Source organism: Gymnoscopelus braueri, assembly GCF_963280865.1.
Source record: "Gymnoscopelus braueri genome assembly, chromosome: 5".
Taxonomy (NCBI): Eukaryota; Metazoa; Chordata; class Actinopteri; order Myctophiformes; family Myctophidae; genus Gymnoscopelus; species Gymnoscopelus braueri.
Genome location: NC_137606.1, coordinates 56,366,655 through 56,386,373, shown reverse-complemented (window position 1 = coordinate 56,386,373; position 19,719 = coordinate 56,366,655). Strand labels below are relative to the sequence as shown.

Below are 19,719 nucleotides of genomic sequence, written 5' to 3'. Positions count from 1 at the left end.
AAGCTGTGGTACAAAGTGTTGAAGTACTAGAAATATAGCACGCAGCTCGAGCACATTTAGGTGTGGTGCCATTTCTTGTCTTGTCCAGAACCCCCTCACAGCTCTGTGTTGCCATACTGCACCCCACCCGGAGGGCGAGGCATCTGTCACTAACACCTCGCGACGCGAGGGGATTGAACCCAAGGAGACACTGCTGCTTTAGGTCCCGTGACCTAAAGCTGCAATTCATGCACTGCTCCTCAGTTAGCCCCTTCCTTAAGTGTGTCACACCCAGGCACCTGGGGCATTCATCATGGCCATCGTCGGCCAACAGTGGTACCATGCAGGCACGGCAAGGATGTGCCATGGTTAAGGAGGTACTGGAGCGAAGGCACTCTGTAACAGAGGCAATACAACAAAGAAAAAACAACCGCCAAGCGTACACACTTTACTGGGGAACACTTATATAGTGACTGTGGAGCAAAGACACTCCCACAAGCGAACAGACAAAAGAAAATCACCCACAAGCGGAAGCACTTTTATTGGGAAACAATTATAATATACACTTAAATCAGCTCTGTAATGAGTGAAAACACTCAACAGGCAATCACAATAATAATAATAATCTACAACTTAGTTCAGTCACACCCGCTGACTTTGTTGATATTAATTACTCGACCTGCACGTGCTTGAGATGGACATCATTCAGTGTTAAGCACTGCATCTGGCAGTCAGGAAGAATGAAATAGAACCTAGTTGCCTACCCCTGCTCTAGGCCTTCCTCTCTTCCTCCTGCCTTGCAGGTTCCATGTTAGAGCATGTTTTGTGATTGATCTATTGTGTCTTCGAAGTGTGTGACCTATCCAGTTCCATTCCCTCCTTCTGATTTGTGTTTCTATTGTGTCTTGTCTAGTGAGGTCCCACAGGTTGGCATCGGAGAGGCCAGTAGATTCTTAGAAGACGTCAGAGGCAGCCGTCGAAGAATGTCTGTATTTTGTTTAGTATGTTGGTAGTTATCTTGCAACTGTAGCGTGGGGTGGATTTGACATTTGAGTTGGAGATTTGCAGTTTGGTCATGTGTCATATCTTTTGCTTTTCAGATTTGATTTAAGATGTTGAATATTGTCCTTGCTTTTCCTATTATGGCACTGACATCCTCATCCGTTCCTCCGTCCACAGTAATTATGCTTCCTAGGTATGTAAAACTGGCTACCTCCTCTAGCTGATGTTGGTCATTGATTATTGGAGAGTTGTTCTTATTGTTGACACGCATTACCTTGGTTTTTGATGAGAGTTGATTTTGATCCCAAGCGAAGCAGCTGTTGTCTCTAGTTTGCAGGATTTTTTCTTTACCAAAGCAATGTGATTGATTGAAAAAGGAGCATGACAGCACACCTAGCCATTGATGCAAGATTTGAGAACATTATGAATGTCATTGTAATATATTGTACAAGTGTGAAACATAGTTGGAAGGTCCAGACAAGTACAAGTTCCTTAAGTTGGTTTATTGGATAAAAGCAGAGCACAGAGTACAGGAGTCAGCCTTGCTGCATGGTGTAGCCGTTGGAAGGGGCTGTGTGTGTGTATGCACTTGAATATGTTGCCTTTGTGTGTGTTGGATGTGCACGGAGCTAGGTGTGTGTGCTACAGTACATCTCAGTGTGTGTGTGTGTGTGTGTGTGTGTGTGTGTGTGTGTGTGTGTGTGTGTGTTTGAAGTAGGCTAGTACAGTAGTACAGTTATTGTTCTCATTTGCTATGTTTGAAAGAAGTACAGCTGTTAATGCTAGCTCGATCTTATTAGGATCTTATTAGGAATAAATGTGCCTCCGTAGCTGAATAGTACCGTAGTCCCCCAAAATTCATCTCAAACATGGGGAAAAATGCATCTTACTATGCCACCATATGTGGAATGACCTACCAAAACCCATTAAAGACTCCCTACCCAAACTCAAAACTAACCTAAAATTATTCCTGTCCTTAAAATACAACTGAACATAGTTTAACCCCTTGAACACCTTGATAGTAGCATCGTCTGACCCCCGCCCCCACCCCTCCTTTCTCTGTAAATGATGATTCTACCGAGCGTTCTACCAGTATTGTATTGTATGTATTACTGTATAATATGTATTACTGATTAATTCAGCGCAATGCCTAAAACAAATCATTTCAATCAGTGCAATGAAGTCAAATAACAAATGGAGCGTATAGCAGACACGTTTCACTTCATATTCAAATCATATGGAGCGCTGCGTTTTGTGTGGACTCCTGCGTTTTGTGCGGACTCCTGCGTTTTGTTTGGAGACGTTAATGTCCACCTCAATTTATGTTAATTACCTAATTGTGAGTATTTATGATTGATTTCATATGAATGTTGTATTGATTTCAGCCCACCTTGCCCAGCTGTCTGCCATACAGACCCAAGTGCAGGAACTGATGAGTAAGTACAGTATGTTTTGTAAACATTATGTTGACTTATAGGGGAATTTCGCCCGACGTTTTTTTTTTATACCTTTTCTATGATGTTATCATATCCTAGGACGAGTGGTACAGTAGAAAAGGCAATCCTGATATGAATCAAAATTAGATAATTAGATATAAACATAGACATGAAACTAACACTGATTAAAGTCAGACCATGTTTTTACAACGTAAATCCATGTCTTTATTACAAGTAGATGACTGAACTATTATGTACTATTATGTCAGTTGAGAGATAACCAATTACAAATCCCAAGGAAGGGATTTAAAGGCTGAGATTAATTTTTTATGTTTTAACGTAACTTTTTCTGTGATATTTCTCTGCAGTGTTTGTCAAGGTGAACGGCACTGAGACCAAGTTGGAGGAAGGTAATTTAAACACACACACACAGTTTTTTATTTCGACCTCCCGTTCTCTAACCTCGCGTCACCAGACTTTCCACCTCGGAGGAAAGCCTGGTATTCGTTATTAAATGGCCCCTGTGATCAGGTCTAAGCCACGCCTACTGAAAAAAGAAAAAGGAAACATGGTCAGACCTGTCTGGTCAGACCTGTGTGTGTGTGTGTTAATTCTCTCCACCCCACCGATTTTGGGCCGACTCGGCATTGGAAAGCGTTGGAAAGTGCCTGCTGCCGTCAACCTGTTGTCGGATCCCGTCATTCCGTCGGGTAGAGGTACCTCTACCGACGCGACGATGAGAAACCGAGCATGTTCAGTCTTTGGGCCGACCGGTAGAGCCGTGGGGTAGTGAAGAGGGGGGGGAGAGGGGGGGGTGAAGGCTCTGTAGAGCCCCCTGATTGGCTGTTTAGCGTGTTTGGTCAGACAGGCTCCGTAGAGTGGACCTCTCGTCTGCTACTACTGGTGCAGAAAGCAAGCCTAAATGCCACAGGGCAGGCCAACAGCAGCACTGTGTCAGCAGACACTGAAAAGTTGTACATTTAAAACAAAACGCTTTGCCACAGACGACCTGTTTTACTGTTATTCCAAAAGCCAGATATCTCAGCTTACTCTGCAGCAAATAGGGAACTGGGTATTCTAAGATCTCTATTTGCTCTGTTAACTCATACCCTGCCAAGAACGTAAAACACGTGAAGTATATCGTCCAGCCATAATCATACCTAAAATGAGCCAGAACTCCACTTATTTAATTAGTACACAGAATTAGTTAAAATATAGAAGTCTGCCAATGTTCCCCAAAAGGCAGGACAGGTGAAGGGTGGGGGCTCAGGGACAAAGACAACACCTCACTTTGGATAACAAAAGAAGCATGTGTTGACACCTGGACTAGAAAGCTTTTGTCCCATTGTATTCATTTCGTTTGAGGCTCACCACCCTGTGGAGCTAGTTAACATGTCTGTGGAACAGAGCAGAGCTCTGTGGAACAGAGCTACTAGTGGAGTTAGAACCTGGTTTAAAACACAATGTTACTATGATGTTATTATCTCTTGGTGAAAGTATATACTGAAGTTAGAATGAACAAAAGTATTTAACTACGGCCTGTGTAGGTTTAATATAGGTAAAAGCCAGGAGAAGTAAAACGTATTCACATGAATGGATGCTGTGTCATTAAAGTCTTTTAAGTTAACTATTGTTTACAGATGAATAAGAATGTAATTCCTGGTGTCATTCTAAAGTGTATGTTGTAAAAAGTATTAATCTAATAACAAAACTTCATTGTGAAATATGGTTCTGTACTGAAATTAGATATTGCTAAATTGACTCCCATGTACTGTGTGATCTTAGTACATTATGCGCAGTAGCTGTCCGCCCGGCCACGACGGTTCAGCTCCCGATTGGCTGATAAGAGACAGAGGAGGAGCTCTTGTTAAACAGCGTCTCTTTCGAATCTACTGTATATAAACATGTTGTTCAGAGAGTAGCGGTGTGCTGCGTTCCTGGACCCTTGCAGTCACCATTCTGGATTCTCCTTGTCGACAAATAAAGAAAGGAGAGAATTAACCTTATCACCTTGGATTTGATGTCTCCTTTGTCCTAACATTCTCACTAAAGGCTTGCTTTGCTCCACGGCTTTAATCCACGGTGTTGCCACACAGATTATACATCAATTGGCGTATGTCGGCAGACGGTTTTAACTATCCGCTGGAGAGGACTAATTGTGGGTCTGTGGAGTTTGAATTCTTCTCAAAACGGTGAGTTGCTTAGCCACAACCTTACGATGGTTTTTTCTAAGGGGATATTCGTTAAAGAACCTTGTATTTTGTGTGCACGCTCGTGGATACGCTGCCTTTGGGGGGGCTGTAGGGATTTAGGGGGATCCGTGGTGGTAAAGGAGTACTTTTGGAGTACGATAGACAAGTTGGGTGGGTCTTCTTAAGAGGATTCATGCGGCTTGTTTTTGTTTGTTTTGTTTTTACATTGGTAAGGCGGTCAATATATCTGGTAACAGGATACGCTCGTTATGCGCATGAATAGGACGCAGGGACTTTCATATTATATGACTTCAGCGTATCTTGATACTGCAGATTGAAACTGGGGGATCACGACAGGTCGGACCTTGCTCGTCGGCTGCCCTTCCCTAATCCTTTGAGTTGTTATAATGGTATGGAGTGTTTAGTGGCAAATTGTGTGTACTCGAAATGCGTTCGGGAACTGCGACGCACTGACGTATGAAGTCGGACAATCAATGATATTAGTTTTGAGCGTGAGAGTACAGAGCCAACACTCAGTGCTTATGTGTGGCGTCTGGGATGCCATGTTTATTTTTTACGTAGACCCTGTTATAAGCTCTGAGCGCGGTGCATTGCGTTCAGAGACATAGGCGCGCGGTATACTTAGTGTGATACTTAGCCCGTAAAATGTCTATGATAGATGTGTAAGAAGTGCCACTGTATGTAGGTGCGGTTGGCTTAAGAGGCAGGATTTTTAGTTCAGCGGCAGATATATACTTTCTTTGAAGTCATTGTTTGAGTTGCGAAGAGTGGGAGTTATTCAACGTCCCATCATACTCGGACCTTTCCCTTGGAAAAAGTGTGATCGTGTCGCTGTATGGTTATATTTGAAAAGTATGTAGGTAATGTTTTTGGCGAATTGATGTTTTGTTTCTGTCTAGGAATACTGGCGAAATACGTTGCGTTTATGGTTGGGGCTTGTACAGTGACTCTGCAAACACTTTGTGTTTTTTCTACTAAAACATGCTCTTATTGTTAGGTGTGACTAAGGTTACACAGTTCTCTGCATGACAATTTGGCTGGCTATTTCTCATTTTTTCTTCCATTATGCTCTCTTTGTCAAAACACAGCTCATGTCTGTCTTTCTTCTGACTCCTTTCTTTTTTCTTTCTTGCTAGCTGTTGCTAGTCGTTAGTGCTTCTTTGAAATGTCTTTGTGCATTTTCAGGAGCACGGAGTCTTTCGGGTATATTTCTACATGTCCCATTCATGGCTACACTGTGTGTGCTGCTTATAACCGTTATTATCTTGTGGGTAATGGCGATTGGATTTGTAGTAGGCCTAACATTTTTTTTCGCCTTTCTTAGACACACGGGTGAAGCATATTTTGTTGGGCTTCGGCGTGTGATAATTGTCCTTTGGTGATTACGTTTGGTGCTGAGATCAGATTTTAAAAAGCTATAGCTCCATTGTTTTGCGGGTTTTTCGGCCATCTTGCTTTGTAGTTTTAGGGACCTTTGTTTTGTAGGCTTGTTATGCGTCTGCTTTATTTCCCCTATTCTCTTTTCTTTTCACACATCTTGGTGTAGTTTCTTTATTTTGATTGGCTTTTCATGATTTATTTCACAGCTTGTAGGCTACAAATATTGTGAGCTTTTTCGCAAGGCGTTTGCCACAGGAAACCTAATCTTCATATTGGGTGAATTGTGCCTTAAGCCATTTACATGCGTGTAATATTTTAGGATAGCTTCATTAATATAATTCTTTCTTCTAATCGACTTCCATTGTTTCTATATGCTGTTTTTACTGCATTCATAGTAGCACGGCTATGGTGTGTGTGGTTTAAATTGTATTTTCTTATTTCTTTTCACTTATAACATTGTCACAATAACTCTTCTCTGCGGTTTATTCTGCTTTCGTGGTAGCAGTGTATTTCGTCAATTTAAGGTTGGCTGCTATTATACATGTGCAGAAGTGGTGTGGCCTTTATTTAATTTCGTAGTATTTCCATTGTTCATACTTATGGTTCTGTGAAGTTGTTTCGGTTTGCCGGTTGGTAGCTGTACTCAAGTATGTGTTTGATGCTTTGTGTTGTGATGTAGGCTTGTGCTGGATGAGTTAGGAATGTGTCTGTTGCGGTGATTGAAGCACTTAGTTGTGATGTGAATTGTTGATGCAGTGTTGTTGGATGAGTTAGGCATATGCGCTGGTCGCGTAAACTCGAAGTCATTCTTTAATGTGAGTTTATTTGCAGTGTTGATGCAGATGAGACATAATGTGAGTTTATTTGCAGTGTTGATGCAGATGGCTTTAATGTGAGTTTATTTGCAGTGTTGATGCAGATGGCTTTAATGTGAGTTTATTTGCAGTGTTGATGCAGATGGCTTTAATGTGAGTTTATTTGCAGTGTTGATGCAGATGGCTTTAATGTGAGTTTATTTGCAGTGTTGATGCAGATGGCTTTAATGTGAGTTTATTTGCAGTGTTGATGCAGATGGCTTTGATGTGACTTTATTTGCAGTGTTGATGCAAATGGCTTTAATGGGAATTTATTTGCAGTGTTGATGCAGATGACTTTCCCATGATTCATTTTTCAATGGGTATATTTGTGGTGGTGACACAAATGACTTATTGGCGTGTTGGTATCCGTTTTTGACACATTTCAATTGTTTTATGTGTCGTGAGGGGATGATTAAGCTGACATAAATAGTATGAAATTATTATCTAAGGACTTGTGTTGAAATTACATAGATGTGACTATATAGGCCTAAAAAACAATGAAAATGATCCTTTTGGATTGTTGAATGTAGTTGTGTAAAAAAGGACGAAAATAATTGTTAAATGTAATAAATACATAGGAGTAGATTAATTATTTCGATTTGTGCTAAAGTATTGTGTTGAGTACGTGAAATAATAATAATAATAAAGAGGAAAAGAAGTGTTAAAAAGGATAATTAAGGTTGGGTGTTAAGTTAAAAGTTTTTTAGTGTATTGGCCGTTTGGCTGAGCGATACTATATATTACTTTGACAGACTGAGAATACCTTAATTTTATTTGTACTAGTACAGAGGTGTATTGGTTTGAATTCTTTACTGAGGTGCTGTTCTATGCTATTTGACTGATGTTTTTGGATAAAGGCAGTCGCAGTCTCCTGGCTGCTAGAAGCAGATATTCTACTATAAGATTTTTGTGAAGCCTAGAGTGGCTATTTTTAAGACTGACGAATTCGCTCATACTGAATGTAAAAGTATAGGTCACCGTTTTTGAGTGCACGTTTTAAGATGTTTTTCCTATAAACGTCGGAACGACCGTGTACATAATTGAAGATTTAGTGATTAGTATCTTTTTCAAAGAAGTAAGTTGGAATCTGTTAATTTTTTTAACTGTTTGTAAAAAATAATCCCCACTTGAATTATTTTGTGTACATAGCGTTAGTTATGACGTCTGAACAGGAAGTGTCCATCTCTATCCCAAGTAGACAGTTTGGGAGTTGTAGTTTTCTGCCACAAAGGTAGAACTCAGAACTACAGAACATTGTGTTCTCATTTTAGTTCGTCGATTGTCGCCCTCTGGTGGTTGAGAGATATATTTAGGTTAGTGTGTGGGGACATGTCTTCCAGTGGGAGTGGTGTGTATTCATGAAACCGCCCCTTCCAGTGATTGACACGTCCAAACATTTGACTGACTCCACCTAGTGGTCGAGACGAAGGTTGCATTTCCACTGTATGAATGAGAAGCTTGGAGGGTTTGTGCTCGTTAGTGTTTTAACATTTCTGACTTATAGAGTTAACTCTTCTTTTAACAGTCTTTATCTAACAAGTTATTCAGCCTATTGGTATTCTATGGTGTCTAAGTATGCATGATTAATGTTGTTTGTCTGTACTGCATGAGTTAATGTTGGTTGTCTGTACTGCATGATTATTTTTTTTTAATTTAATCCGTTCATGTCTATCAATAGCTTTCCGTGGGAGGGGAGCGTCACATTCGAGTTGTTTCCAGTCCTGGCTAATAGAGGACGGTTCATGTCTGGGATTAAAGTAATGTATTGACCAGACTTACAAATTTATACAAATTCAAACATTTGTCTTATATTTGATTTGGAATATTAAGAGACAGTTCAAGTAAGCTTTTGAAGTAATTTAATCTTTAATTATCGTTCATACATACACACACTTATAGTTCTATACTGTTATACTTAGGATATATGAGCAACACTATTGGGTTGACTCACATGTGTGTTGAGTGATAAAGACACGTCACACTTGTATTATAATATTCTCATATCAATACTCCTTCAAAACTGTTCTTAAGGTACTGACAGAGGTCCGTTGTGGACTCAAGACATTTATGATTTGTGTGTGATTTTTAGATAAAGAATAACCATATTGTAAGTAAGATCTGATTCCAGAGGGGAACACCTATAGAGGTTGAAGTAACGTGACAATAATTGTGATTTAATATCATTTGGATATTTGATCTACAATTATGGAATCAGGGCAGCAGCAGAGCACTCCTTACAACAAAATAATTCTTTCATTGACGTGATCAATATGATTTTGGGACAATGGGAGGATAATTGGCCAAACTTTTATGGGTCTTGGCCACAAGACAGCATATTCGACCCAGAAATTATTGACACATTAGGAATGCTTGCCAGAGCATATCAGAAAGATTGCTCAGACACAGGGGCAAAGGAGAATACAGTGTTTAAATTGTTTTTCAAAAAGGGTAAAAAATTAAATGAGGCTTATGTGAGATACCAAGCCAGGATGACAACCGCACAGGTGCACCCAGAACCAGCTGAGAAGAGCGTTTCATCTTCTGATCCCACTACGCCACCGGGTGAGAAACCTATCGACCAATTGTCAGCCCTGGACACAGGGCATTGCAGTGACAGTGGAGATGGGCTGGGAGCTGGAGCAGTGGTTGATTTGGCGAGACAAGACCCGAAGAGCAGAGGTACAGCAGGTGTCCAGGAAATAGGTGACGGACAAGCAAACCCACAGCCGTTACGACGACATCATGATGGTCCCTTCAGAGGGCCGTGCTACATCTGTCAGAAACGTGGACATGCTTGGCGCCAGTGTAACCAAACACCACCGGCTGTCAACCCCATTGCTCCACTGTCAGCCCCAGCTCTTCAAGGTACCCCACAGTTCTCACCAGGTTTCAAGCCGTCTGTCTCTGGTCCTAGGCAAAGTGGTGTTCCGACTTCACCCCAGGGAGTCGACCGGGTGGTGCAACAGGTACACACAGTCTATCAACGGCCGGTCCCCACATTCCTTCATCCAGGTGGCTATCAGTCTGCACCACAGCAGACTCTCACCCCTTACATGCAATGGAAGGAGTCTGAGTTGGTGCCACGGGTGCCCCCGGTACCTGCACTGCAAGGTGCAGATCGACTACGACGGATGTCCAAACGTTTGTCTGGAGCCATGGGCAAGCGGTGTAACAGATGTTATCAGATGGATCATTATGCACGAGATTGTCCACTATCCGGGCAACCCACTTCAGTTATTGCTCCCTGCCGCATGGATGACAAGACGATACATGGCTAGAAACATTTGAAAAGTACAGAGACATTACTTTAGACTGTGATGGAGGCTGGACATATTGGAACAGGTGACGTAGGGCAATGATGGAATACATAAACCGTTGTTGACAAGAAAAGAAAACCCTGAGTCACCGTTGAACTTGACATGATCAGACTATGGCTTGATGAAAAAAAAAAAAAAAAAAAAAAACAGCAACTTTCATTTTCTACCTATTTTGAAACATAATACTGATCACTGTCCATATTCTAATTGGAGATTTAGCTTAGAGTCTAATATGCTTTCAGGTGGTTGACTAAATTTGTACAAAATTCTGAACCTAGTATAGGATGGATTGTTGGAAGGAGCTGGAGATGCTGTTGGTCTTTTTTGACACTTGTATTTCTTTCCTGCTATAGGAAAGTGTCACAGGAATTTCGTGTAAAACTATTGTAACAATTAGGACTAAATTGTTTAACCATTTCCACAGTAAGGTGTGGATTGGGATAGATCCAGTAAACTGGTTCGGTGAGCATACACAAATGATAAATGGTTGTCAGTAATGAGAAACCGTGGAGAAATGTAACATATAACACATCCGTATGACATTCTTTTCAGGAGAACTTCAGTTCTTTATTGATCTTCTGGGGTTTGATGAGACATAATGTCCAATAGTATTGCCTTATGTCTCAAGAGGGGAGGTATAAAGGGAAACATTTAAACATTGGAGTTTTGGGACATAGTATTTTTTGGAACAAATTGACCAGTTCATAGGCCAGATTAATATTTAATTTTGAGTTTTTAATGACCTACACTAATATCTTTGCATGAACTAAATTGAGTGAATGAGAAACACCTCTTGTGTGTGTGTATTGAGGTGGGTAGGTGTATGTTGTACTTTCTAGGAAAGAGTAGGGACGTTTTTCCCCAAATGTTCTCGTGCTAATAGATGGAGAGCGGCTGAGGAGAGGAACGGCTGTCAGAGGACTCAGGCTGCAGAACCAGGTGTCGATGAGAGGTCGAACGAATCATGTTGGTGGAGATGACAGCGGTTATGAGACAACCTCTACCCATCACTGTTTCTGCTGCCAAAGTGAGCTACACACCAGGAAGGGATTCTACCTCCCCCAGTCAGCTCTACAGGAGCCCAGGGTGTGACCTCACAGAAGCAGTGTAAACCTTCAAATCTACAGATCGAGGCCACAAACAGAGGATAACGGGTGTCCAGGTCAAGGGGATTCCATGCACGTGTCAGAAAGCTGGTGTGTCTCTTGAAGAATGACACATCACGCCCATACCCTATGCCCTTTGACGCAGATAACAAAGATCTTCATCAATTTCAACCCCTTTTCTTTTTCTTGCCCCAAGCTGTGAACAGTTTTTGCTTCAAGGACTGAACATTTCCTAAATACAGGAAGAAGAAGAATTGCGTTTGTTAGTTTAAGCGAAAAAAGAGGAGAAAAAACAGAAAATTGTCCTTCTGTAAGCGCGCAGTCCCTTATGTAAACCACATGTCATAATGTATTCATGATGTCTTTTTGCAGGTTGAACTGAGGTACAGATTCTGAATGATATTAATTGGTTTCTTTAATGAAGTATTTTGGTTTTATTTTGTGGCTTTGTATAGGTACCATTCTACAATCAAGAGGGGTACAAACTAATCGTTTTTGCAGGTTGTTTTCCAGTCAGAGGTTTGGATTATGATTTTGTGCTGAAAGATATCTTCTTTCGCCCGAGCTCTGAATTACGGAAGACGTTATAAGTCTTCCGAGAGGGGTTTATGAAGTATATCGTCCAGCCATAATCATACCTAAAATGAGCCAGAACTCCACTTATTTAATTAGTACACAGAATTAGTTAAAATATAGAAGTCTGCCAATGTTCCCCAAAAGGCAGGACAGGTGAAGGGTGGGGGCTCAGGGACAAAGACAACACCTCACTTTGGATAACAAAAGAAGCATGTGTTGACACCTGGACTAGAAAGCTTTTGTCCCATTGTATTCATTTCGTTTGAGGCTCACCACCCTGTGGAGCTAGTTAACATGTCTGTGGAACAGAGCAGAGCTCTGTGGAACAGAGCTACTAGTGGAGTTAGAACCTGGTTTAAAACACAATGTTACTATGATGTTATTATCTCTTGGTGAAAGTATATACTGAAGTTAGAATGAACAAAAGTATTTAACTACGGCCTGTGTAGGTTTAATATAGGTAAAAGCCAGGAGAAGTAAAACGTATTCACATGAATGGATGCTGTGTCATTAAAGTCTTTTAAGTTAACTATTGTTTACAGATGAATAAGAATGTAATTCCTGGTGTCATTCTAAAGTGTATGTTGTAAAAAGTATTAATCTAATAACAAAACTTCATTGTGAAATATGGTTCTGTACTGAAATTAGATATTGCTAAATTGACTCCCATGTACTGTGTGATCTTAGTACATTATGCGCAGTAGCTGTCCGCCCGGCCACGACGGTTCAGCTCCCGATTGGCTGATAAGAGACAGAGGAGGAGCTCTTGTTAAACAGCGTCTCTTTCGAATCTACTGTATATAAACATGTTGTTCAGAGAGTAGCGGTGTGCTGCGTTCCTGGACCCTTGCAGTCACCATTCTGGATTCTCCTTGTCGACAAATAAAGAAAGGAGAGAATTAACCTTATCACCTTGGATTTGATGTCTCCTTTGTCCTAACATTCTCACTAAAGGCTTGCTTTGCTCCACGGCTTTAATCCACGGTGTTGCCACACAGATTATACTTCACACGTAAATGAGTGAATGAGTTAAAAGACAAATGACAGAGGAAAGCTGGCAAACTACTCTCCTTGTAGCAGTTTATATGTGAGGTTTTTAATGTCTACAAACAAAACGCAGGAGTCCTCAACGCTCTACATGATTTGATTATGAAGTGTCTGCTAGCTGCCTCCATTTGTTATTTGACTTCAATATATTTCTCCGTCTGTATTTTATTTGGTTTTAGTTGTGGAGAAAACACAACTGTCCCAGTTTTCTGCAGCACTAGCGGGTTGAGTCTTCATGGTTCTCACACATGCTTTTGAGCTCCCCCCCCCCCTAAAAAAATCTCCTGTATTCTGACAGTCCAATGTTGTTAAACCTGAATAAGCCAGAGGCATTTGTCCGTCGCACATTTGAACTAGTTACCATATTCTCAATCTCAACTCTCAATTCCTATACCGATCAATCCACTCCAAAGCAAAGCAGTAGGCTACCATAGTGCATGTTTTGGTCGAGCTGAGAGTGTTGCCAGATTCTGTGAGTGAAAGAAGCGACAAGGTCTATGAAAACAAGCCCAAAAGAAGCGACCTGTTTCACCACTTGAGCCCTATTGCATTAGCTATTCTCAAAAAGAATATTGAAAGCAAGGCCAAATAAGCAACTACACTTCAGAAACAAGCCCAAACAAAAGCAACCGGCAACTGTGATTATTTACAAGCGACTTACAGGAAAAGAAGCCCAAAGTCGCTTATAATGAGCAGACCTGGCAACACTGGCACACTGTTGCAGACCAGTATTGCAAACTACTGCGGCCTCCTGGTGTGGAGAGTTATGTGCAAAACAATGTGCCGTCGGCCGACTGCTTGAGCTGAACTAAATGCCAACTTTTGCCAACAGACTAGCAGCCTGTTGTAATCTGAAGTAGGCCTAGTCTGAAGTAGTATGTTTGGTTGAGAGTCACCTTTACTTGTTGTTGCAGATCTGTTGCTGCCTGTAACAGTCCACTCTGCTGCTTGCTGTGATCTCGACTGTGAGGAAATCTACAACAACGTCTCCACGCAGAGTGGTGTGTACACCATCTACCCCACTACTACACCTGCCAAGGTCTACTGTGACATGGACACGGATGGAGGGAAGTGGACGGTCATCCAGAGAAGAGTGGACGGCACTGTGAACTTCTACAGACACTGGGCTCAGTACAAGGATGGGTTTGGAGACGCATCAGGCGAGTACTGGCTGGGACTGGAGAACATGCATCTCCTTACCAAGAACACAACTTATCAGCTGAGGGTGGACATGGAAGACTTTTTGGGAAGCACAGCGTTTGCCTCTTACTCCTCTTTCTCTGTGGGTTCTGAGGATGATGGCTACAGGCTGCAGGTTGCTGGCTTCCAGAATGGAGGAGCAGGAGACTCACTGACCCCTCATGATGGAATGAAATTCTCAACCTTTGACAAAGATCAGGACACGTGGACACAGGAGAACTGTGCAAGTAAATATTACGGTGCATTTTGGTACACTGCCTGTCACTATGCTAACATCAATGGTGTTTACCTTTGGGGACAGACGGCTCATTCTGCAACAGGTGTAGTCTGGAAACACTGGAGGGGTCATCAAAACTCCCTGAAGGCTGTAGCGATGAAGATCAGACGTGTTCCTTAGACATGTTTAGGTTCACATGCATATGTTTTTGAAAAGCACAGCCGTGGTATAAAAGGCATGATGCAATATTTACTCTATTTCATGGTTTGAATTATTATTAAAAAAAAATTCTCTTTGGGACTCTGTTTAATCCTAAACTCATACAGTAGATATCTGTTTTGTATCACATATTACTATTAGATAGTACAGTGGTGACCTGGCAGGACTCTTAAATAAATACATAATCCGAGCTGTTGAATGAATAAAGATATGGAATCACTTTACTTAAAGGTCGGGTTTGTAATGCATTATAATCACATTTACAATGCATGATATGGGTTCATAACACTCGTTATAAATGTGTATAATTTTGCATAACAACTTATAACAAGGTGTATGAAGTATTTCAAGTGCTGGTCATACTGCATTATTAAAGGAGTAGTTCACCCAAAAAATTACTTCTTTTTTTTTTTATCAAATACACACCCCATGAAGCATTGAATTAATGGAATTCTTTTACATTTTTTATGAATTCCTGGGCCAATAATTTGATGACCGGGTGTATTTCCGGTAGGAGACTCAAAGAGACTATTTTGAGTCTCCTACCGGATACATTGGCATCTTTCGGCCGGTAATCAAACTATTGGCTTATGAATGAGACAAAAACAAACAAATCTTCATGAATTCAATCCTTTAAGCTCAGCAGAACAGCACATTATAACTACCCTAACTACCCTACGTCAGTTATAATGAAGTGTCTTAATAAATAAAGACACTGTGTTTATATAAGTCTGTTTTAAGTATAGAGGGTCTAAGTGTTTAGAGTGTATGGTTTGCATAGAGACTCCTTTACAAAATAAGCTTGCTGTTACAAATATGCTCTGGGTCAAGAGTATACAGATACTTCATTCCTATTGTGGGAATGATTTTTAGTTTATTGTAATTGAAAGAATGTCTCTGGTATATTTATTCATGTGGGAGTGACTGACATGGGGTGAGCAGGCAATGGTCACGTGGCAGGCTGCAGTGGTGTAAAGTAACTAAGTACATTTACTCAAGTACTGTGCTTAAGTACAATTTTTAGGTACTTTTACTTTACTGGAGTATTTCCAATTGTCTATACTTTTACTTCTACTCCACTACATCTCAGAGGCAAATATTTTACTTTTCCTCCACTACAATTATTTGAAAACTTGAGTTACTAGTTACTTTGCAGATACATTATTACATTATAATTATAAAACATACATTAACCACTTTAGCCCCGTTTTATAGGCTATTTGAAAATAGCAGATTTTATTAATATCTTTTAAATAAGAGTCAAATAGCTCTATATTCTGATAGTACTCATTGCTATAGAGTGTTTGTTCAGTAAAAGGAGTCTCCCATCTCCCAGCTCTTTATTAAACAGAAAATGCATTTTCAGTGCTCTCTCTTAAATTGTGTCACCTACCTGAAAATGTACTGTATTCTGTTTACTAAAGAGCTGGAGAGACCCCTGTGACCGAACAAACGCAGTGATTACGATCAGAATATAGTACTTTAACTTTTTTAACAAAACAAAACAAATATCACATGCCAATACTTTTTTTCTTTTACTCAAGTAACATTTTGAACATGGGCCTTTTACTTGTAACAGAATATTTCTTCATTGCAGATTGATACTTCTACTTACTAAGTAGAAAATGTGAGTACTTTTCCCACCACTGCGTGAAACTTAAAAATAAAAAAGGGCATTCCATTCAGTTATGCCCTTTATCCTTATCTAATCACTCATCATGTACGTACAGGTACATCATGGTTTTGATTCGAATTGTTCTTGTTCCATTGTTCCATCAGCAACTATGCAAGGTCTAAGATATTCTCATCATGATAGAAGATGTCTCATCAAGTTTGTTCGGTCACAGGGGGTCTCTCCAGACGAATCTGCCATTGCAAAAAAAAAAAATGTCCTTGGCAGATTAGGTCTGGCCTCTCTCAATAGAGATTGGATTTCTCTCCCTTCGAAGTTGTGAGGGACCAATCATGGCCCAGTATGCAAATATGTGGCGGGTTTATCAACAGAGGCATTTTTTGAATTTGCCCCACGGAAATGCAGGTCCCACACAGAGATTCCAGACTAATATCTACGCAGTGATATTAGTCACTTGATATCCATTATTTAACTACATATACGGCTCCCTCATTAAAACCTCCCCCCACATCCGCAACCTTGGTGTAATTTTTGACCCCACCCTGTCATTTCTCCCGCATATAAAAAACATCACTAAAATAGCCTTTTTTCACCTCCGGAACATTGCCCGTCTCCGTCCCTCCCTGACATCTTCCGCTGCCGAAACCCTCATTCATGCCTTCATCTCATCCCGGATAGACTACTGCAACAGCATCCTCCACGGTATCACTGCCAAAACCCTCAATAAACTTCAATATGTACAGAACTCAGCCGCCCACCTGCTCACTCACACCCGCTCCAGAGACCACATCACACCAGTCCTCCGTGACCTCCACTGGCTCCCGGTCAAACACAGAATCAACTTCAAAATCCTCATCATCACCTACAAAGCCCTCAACCACCAGGCACCCCAATACATTTCCGACCTCCTTCACAACCACGTCCCCACCCGTTCCCTCAGATCCGGCGATGCCAACCTCCTCAAATTCCCCACCAAAAAAACCAAGCACACCTGGGGTGATAGGGCATTCTCCGTTGCAGCACCCACCCTCTGGAACCCACTCCCACCTCACATCAAAACCGCCCCCACCCTTGCCGTGTTCAAAACCTCCCTCAAAACCCACCTCTTCAGAATTGCTTTTCCCACCTAGCCTGATCTCCTACCACCTTTTCAACTGCCATTCAACTTTTGTTGGTTTTATTCCCTGGCCTTCTGCAGCCTTTTTAACTTTTTAACTTTATTCTCTGTATTCTATTATTAAAGTTGTTCCGTTTTTATTTTGCTCTACTTAGTTTAACTTGTAAAGCGACTTTGAGTATTAGAAAAGCGCTATATAAATCTCAGGTATTATTATTATTATTATTATATATATGTAGTTAAATAAACTATAGAAATGTTAATGTTGTGACAAGGACTTAGAGAGATACACAGTTAATTTCTGATAACTATGTACTGTATGCAACTATACCTGCTCTTCCTTCCTGTCAGGCTGTCACTGGGGCCAGGTGGGGGGGGGGGGGTCTGCTGCTGTCACACTGATGATCTATATCAGTGTATATCAACCCTGGCAAACGTCCCAATTTTGGGCCGGGGCTACTGCTGAGGTGTGCCGCGCCGTTTGAAGAAGGTTTGAAAAAATATCATTTTGGAAAAAAAAAAAAAAAAAAAAAGATTTTTTTTTTTTTTTTTTTTTTTTTAAACAATAATAATAATCAGGCATGCAAACAGCCCCGAGGTGAAAAGGGTGACAACATGCTGTTTTTTTTCGGGTCAGATGTCACACTATTGCCCTATTTGGATTCAAAACGGCTAGTGGAAGCTGAAAAGCTACAAGTTTGCATGTCTGAATAATGCAAAAACAGAAATATTTGTTTGCATTTGCTTTTTTTCTCCCCCATATATTTTCATGATAAAAAAAGTGCGTATCGTATCGTATCGTTTTGTGAAATTAGTCGGCACACCCCTAGTGTGTGTATATAGATATACCGTATATATATATATAATTATATATATATATATATATATATATACCGTATATCTAGGTGTGCCCTGGGATTTTTTGGCTATGCCAGGTGTGCCTTGGCACAAAAAAGGTTGATATACACTGATCTATATAAGCAATTCAGCATGTATTACTCTACAGCAGTGGGACACAACCTTGTTGCCCTGATCATGAGATACATTGACAAAAACAATCTTTGCAAGAAGAGCCACAAGTTGCACAACAGCCCCCCCAAACAATCCAGTAGCCTAGAATTACTGATTAACAAAGTTCAATTAGCAGTTGCTGTTATTAGGTATGAAGCATTTGCTTGATTACCTAGAAGTGTCAGTCAGAAGTGTTGTGATCGATCAAAATCCCAAAAAGCAAATTGTGAAATTACACTGACTGCTGACCAGTGGTGTAAAGTACCTACACTGTAAGTACATTTACTCAAGTACTGTACTTAAGTACAATTTGAGGTACTTTTACTTTACAGGAGTACTTCCAATTTTAAGTAATTTTACTTCTACTCAACTACATATCAGAGGCAAATATTGTACTTTTACTCCACTATTAACCACTTCAACCCTATACATTTCGGCCATTTGAAAATAGCAGATCTACAAGCTCACATTACATTACAGTCATTTAGCAGACGCTTTTATCCAAAGCGACTTACAATAAGTGTATTCAACATAGGTAGGGAACGAAAACTACTAATCACCAGAAGTCTTTAGTGCATTTTCTGCAAAAACAAGCAACCAAGAGAATACCTAGCGCTAAGGTAAAAGTGCAATATATCAGCTACCTATTTCCTTAAACAGATGAGACAAAATAGCTAAATCAAATGAGCATGAGCTAAAACAAATAAGTGTATCGACTAAACAAGATCCAGTAAACAATACAACAATAGAAAACAAGCGTTCGTACAACTAGTTAATAACAAGTAGGCCAGGCAGAGAGGAAGGGTAGTGTTTCCTGAAGAGGTGGGTTTTCAGCCTGCGGTGAAAGATGGGCAGTGACTCTGCTGTCCTAACATCAGTGGGAAGTTCATTCCACCACTGTGGGGCCAGAACAGAAAAGAGTCGTGACCGTGTGGATCGGCCAGAAGGACCCTTGAGTGACGAGGCAATCAGTCGCCCCGAGGCAATCAGTCGCCCCGCCATGCAACAATATGTTGCATGGCGAGGCATTGTGAGCTTGTAGATCGGCTATAATTATGCGCGCGCACTGCATGGCACCGGGCTCAATTAAGTAAGCTTTACTGCAGGTGCGGGCCAGCGGGCGCGCGCAGGGATTTCTACAGTTTACAGATAGAGGAGAGGGGCCATTCTTGCAACATAAAAGGCTGCATTCCAGTTCAGGAGAGTCACCATTATAAATGCTGCATCCATGGTTTGAGGAGGGCACTTTTTACCGACAGGCATTAAAGGGCAGGGGATCAAGCCCCCTTTGACGTCTATGTGTGCACGTGCATGTCTTGGGGTCCGGGCCGCATTGGGCGAAAAGTGACTTGATGAGGGCCACGACCAGTTGCAGCTCACTTGCGTTCACTTACACAGTTGTCACTTGG

The 19,719-nt window shown here is 41.0% G+C and overlaps 1 protein-coding gene across 1 annotated transcript; it reads left to right on the top strand.

Moving 5' to 3' along the window:
* Positions 1 to 227: 227 nt before the first annotated feature.
* On the top strand, positions 228 to 14,604 carry LOC308086006 (microfibril-associated glycoprotein 4-like; the record flags this gene model as incomplete). The annotated part of the gene is made up of 4 exons (XM_080429323.1): positions 228 to 356; positions 906 to 924; positions 2,786 to 2,827; positions 13,828 to 14,604. 4 exons carry the CDS (start codon positions 228 to 230, stop codon positions 14,508 to 14,510), a joined length of 873 nt encoding a protein of 290 aa, XP_080285449.1. The 3' UTR covers positions 14,511 to 14,604.
* Positions 14,605 to 19,719: the final 5,115 nt, after the last annotated feature.